Source organism: Mus caroli, unplaced genomic scaffold (assembly GCF_978045245.1).
Source record: "Mus caroli unplaced genomic scaffold, Mus_caroli_1 scaffold_15, whole genome shotgun sequence".
NCBI lineage: Eukaryota > Metazoa > Chordata > Mammalia > Rodentia > Muridae > Mus > Mus caroli.
Genome location: NW_028227270.1, coordinates 116,717,260 through 116,720,830, shown reverse-complemented (window position 1 = coordinate 116,720,830; position 3,571 = coordinate 116,717,260). Strand labels below are relative to the sequence as shown.

The 3,571-nt window shown below is 45.5% G+C and overlaps 1 protein-coding gene across 1 annotated transcript; it reads left to right on the top strand.

Moving 5' to 3' along the window:
• Positions 1–2,172: 2,172 nt before the first annotated feature.
• Positions 2,173–2,619, top strand: LOC110308601 (uncharacterized). Its single transcript, XM_021181034.2, has one exon. The coding sequence runs from the start codon at positions 2,173–2,175 to the stop codon at positions 2,617–2,619; it is 447 nt and encodes a 148-aa protein (XP_021036693.1).
• The last annotated feature ends 952 nt before the right edge of the window (positions 2,620–3,571 follow it).

The window sequence follows — 3,571 nt, the reverse complement described above, 5'->3', positions numbered from 1 at the left end:
GCAATTTTTGGTGGTTATTTTTGTTGTTGTCGTTGTTGTTCAAACAAGAAAGAATTGATAATGAAACAGAATGAGCTCCCATTCAAGTAGATATTCTCTGAGACTTCTGCCAAAGCTAAACCAGCTTATCCTGGAATATGAGGTTTATCATAGAGTAGAAACATCTGTTCACCTGAACTTTTTACTTTAGTCTTAATTACTCTCCTTAGATACACTAGATGCATCACCTTTGTTTACCGATTGGGACATATTTGGCCAGATCAGCAATGAATCCAGAACAAGTAACAGCAAATCTCCTAACACTGAATGTAAAGTATTACTTAACCAAAAGCACATAATAACACAACAATTATTATGTATTTAGGTTTTAGTCACAGGCTCTGCTAATTAGATGAGAAGAAAAGGAAATTTCAAATATAGATGGATATCTTCAAATATTCTTTAAAAAAAAAATAAGAAAGCAGCTGGATAGAAGGTGTAATTAAAAGCCCCACCTTTCCCGTGACTCTCACCCAGCAAGATGCTTCCTCACTCTGCTGTCCAGGTTACAATGACATTCTCCACCCAGAACTGGTTGTCAGCTTCATTGAGAAATTGCCTGCTTAATATTTATTGAGGCCTCTGTATTTTTCCAGCACAGGGTTGAGATAGCAATCCTTCTTCAAGAGTTTTTAATTTTTTTTTTTTTGGAAACTCCCTAACTGGAGCCTTTCTCTTTGCATCTCTCTCTCTACACCTGAGGTCCCCTAGACACAGGGTTGGAGCCAGGGTGGAGTGCCAGAGAATCTGGGCATTTCTCACTTCAGAGATGCATTTAACTGATTGACTTAGAGACAGGGAGAATTTGTTAAGTTTCTCAGTAGGATAATAAAGAAGTTTGTTCCTAAGGCTGTGCAAGAGTGGAGGAAGGCAGAGTCATTAGCAATGAAAAAGGGGCTTACTTGAACCTCATCTTGGGTACTACATGGCAAATGTCTAGTCACAAGCGAACTTCCCACCTTTGGAAAGTCTTAAAGACTACCCCACAAGAGTGAGGTCTTGGTCTAAATCCAATAACCTGTTCCAGGTTGTACAGGGATGGGTTTCCTTTCAGAATGTAGACCATATACAGAAGGCCATGGGTAGGGGGTCCCAAGTGGACTAGTGTGCTTAGGGCTGGTACAGGAGATTCCCAAAGTACTCAAGTTCCTTTCACAGCTGTCCTGTCCTTGGACTTTGCTGGCCACACATTGCCTTCCAGTGAAGAAGCAGCACCCACCCAGGCAAGACTCTCTGACCTAAGTTTCTTTCCCTGCTTTGTGCATGGAATGAACATCTCTCATCTCCAATGGAGAACCAGAGTCCAGAGATCACTGGACTTAGCTGTGGAATTGTAGAACTCACTAGGGGAGATGAGAGATCCTTCTTCTCACCTCTGAATTCACACTTCACGCTTGTTTTTGTAAAGGATGCCACAGCAGCAGAATGATACCCAGCTCTTTACTTCCTGGATGCTAAAGACAGACAGCCCCATCCTCTTTTCTTGCCCAGCACTAGCGAATGCAGTGAAGGCTATAGCTAAATCTAGGAAGACTTGGTACTTTCCCCTTTCCATCAACCTCACCCTTAGGACAAGAGCTGAGAAGGATACTAAGCTGAACCCGACTAAAGACTGCTGATCCTGATCCCTGACAGCTTCTTTGACACATGAGCCTCTCCCCAGTGAGTCTCTGTGAAATTGGGGAAGCTTTCTTGAAACCACCAGTGTGGTCAAAGCCTCTATGAAAATCAGCCACAGGGGAAGTGTGTCTAGGCAGATGTCCATGCAGTGGGGTGGTCTGCTATGTGGGCTAGGAGAGGCTGGCAGGCTTTGTCCCATGCCCTCCAGGCCACTTCCTATCAACTTATCTACAGATCTTCTCATCCATTAAAATGATGTCATTCCTTGTCTGTCCTTCCCTGGGAGGAGCATCATGCCTGAGGGCAAGCAGAGGGTGGGGAGCCTCCTCCCTTTGCTCCAATCACAGAAAAGGAGGGGGTTCCTATGCCATGGCAAGGCTACCTATAGCTCAGCTCTTCAACAGACACAGCTTCAGAGCCCAGCAGTAACCTTGAGCACTGGACCAGAAACCCCAGGAGCAGTAGACTGACATCCAGTTGACACCAAGCTCAGAAGCTTTGTAAGGTACAGAGATGTCTCACGGGTTTACTAAGGAGGAGGTCGCTGAGTTCCAGGCAGCTTTCAATAGGTTTGACAAGAATAAGGATGGCCATATCAACGTCCAGGAACTTGGAGATGTAATGAAGCAGCTGGGCAAGAACCTCCCAGAGAAGGACCTGAAGGCGCTCATCTCCAAGTTGGACACAGATGGTGATGGCACGATCAGCTTTGAAGAATTCTTGACAGCCATAGAGAAGTACAAGAAAGGGCACAGAGCAGGGGAGCTGCGGGCTGTGTTCAGTGTCCTTGACCAGAATGGTGATGGCTACATCACTGTGGATGAGCTCAAGGAAAGCTTGTCCAAGTTAGGCGAGTCCCTTTCCAAGGAGGAGGTGGAGGGCATGATCCGTGTGGCTGATGTGGACCAAGATGGAAAGGTGAACTATGAGGAGTTTGTGCGCCTCCACATTGAGAATTGAGACTGCTGGGCGCAAGCTCCAACTCGTCGTCTATCTGCCTGAATCTGACAGGCACTTGTGCCTTCTTGCGGAAGCTCTGCTCTTCTGGTGGTGTTAAAAAGAAAAGTCTGTGTGGTGTATGGAAACTACCTCATGAGTGAGGAAGACTTCATTGGCTCTGGATGCTGTGCCATCTGGAGCTACTCACGAGTCCCCTCTCTGCCTGCTGAGACTCTGGTCAGAGGATGGTTTCCTTGGGTGTGTCTCTCCTCTCCCTCTTGCTGTGGAATGGGTGCTTCCTACCTCCCAGGGCTCTTATAACTGTTTAAATAAAAATAATGCAAATTCTGTGTGCTTGGTGTTTAATTACAGAGGAGAATCCCAAGGGCTTCCAAAAATACATACTTTGGGCCTGTGATCGCTTCCATAGAATTGGAGAAGACTTCTGCCTACCTCTTGTGTTCCCTAGTTCCCCACAAGGGGGATGAGGTCTGTGGTAGGGGGAGGTCAGAGGGAGGAAGTAGTTGTTTTGAGCTTTAAGGTCTACTTGAGCTGCTGGATACTAGTAGCTGGCCTGGGATGGCCAGGACCATCTGCACCCTAACCAAGGAAAGTCACCCTCTTTCTTACACACAGCCTGTTGTGCATTAATCTTGAAAAAAAGAGGGTGTGAATTGTCTCTATATTTGTACCTCTGCCCATGTGTATGTCTGTCTTCATAAGCTGGTCTGTGTGCATTGTGTATGTACATGTTTGTCTATATTCTCCATGTGTATCTACATGGGTTTAGAGATGTATGCCTGTATGTGTGTATAAGTGTACATGTCACTGCATGCATGTATCTCTGTGTGTATCTGAATATATGCATGTATTACTGTGTATGCATGGATGCTGTATCTGAACTGCATCATCCATCCTTAGAGATATTTTAAAAGCTGAGTCTGGAGGAATGGAATCCACTTTACAAAACCCA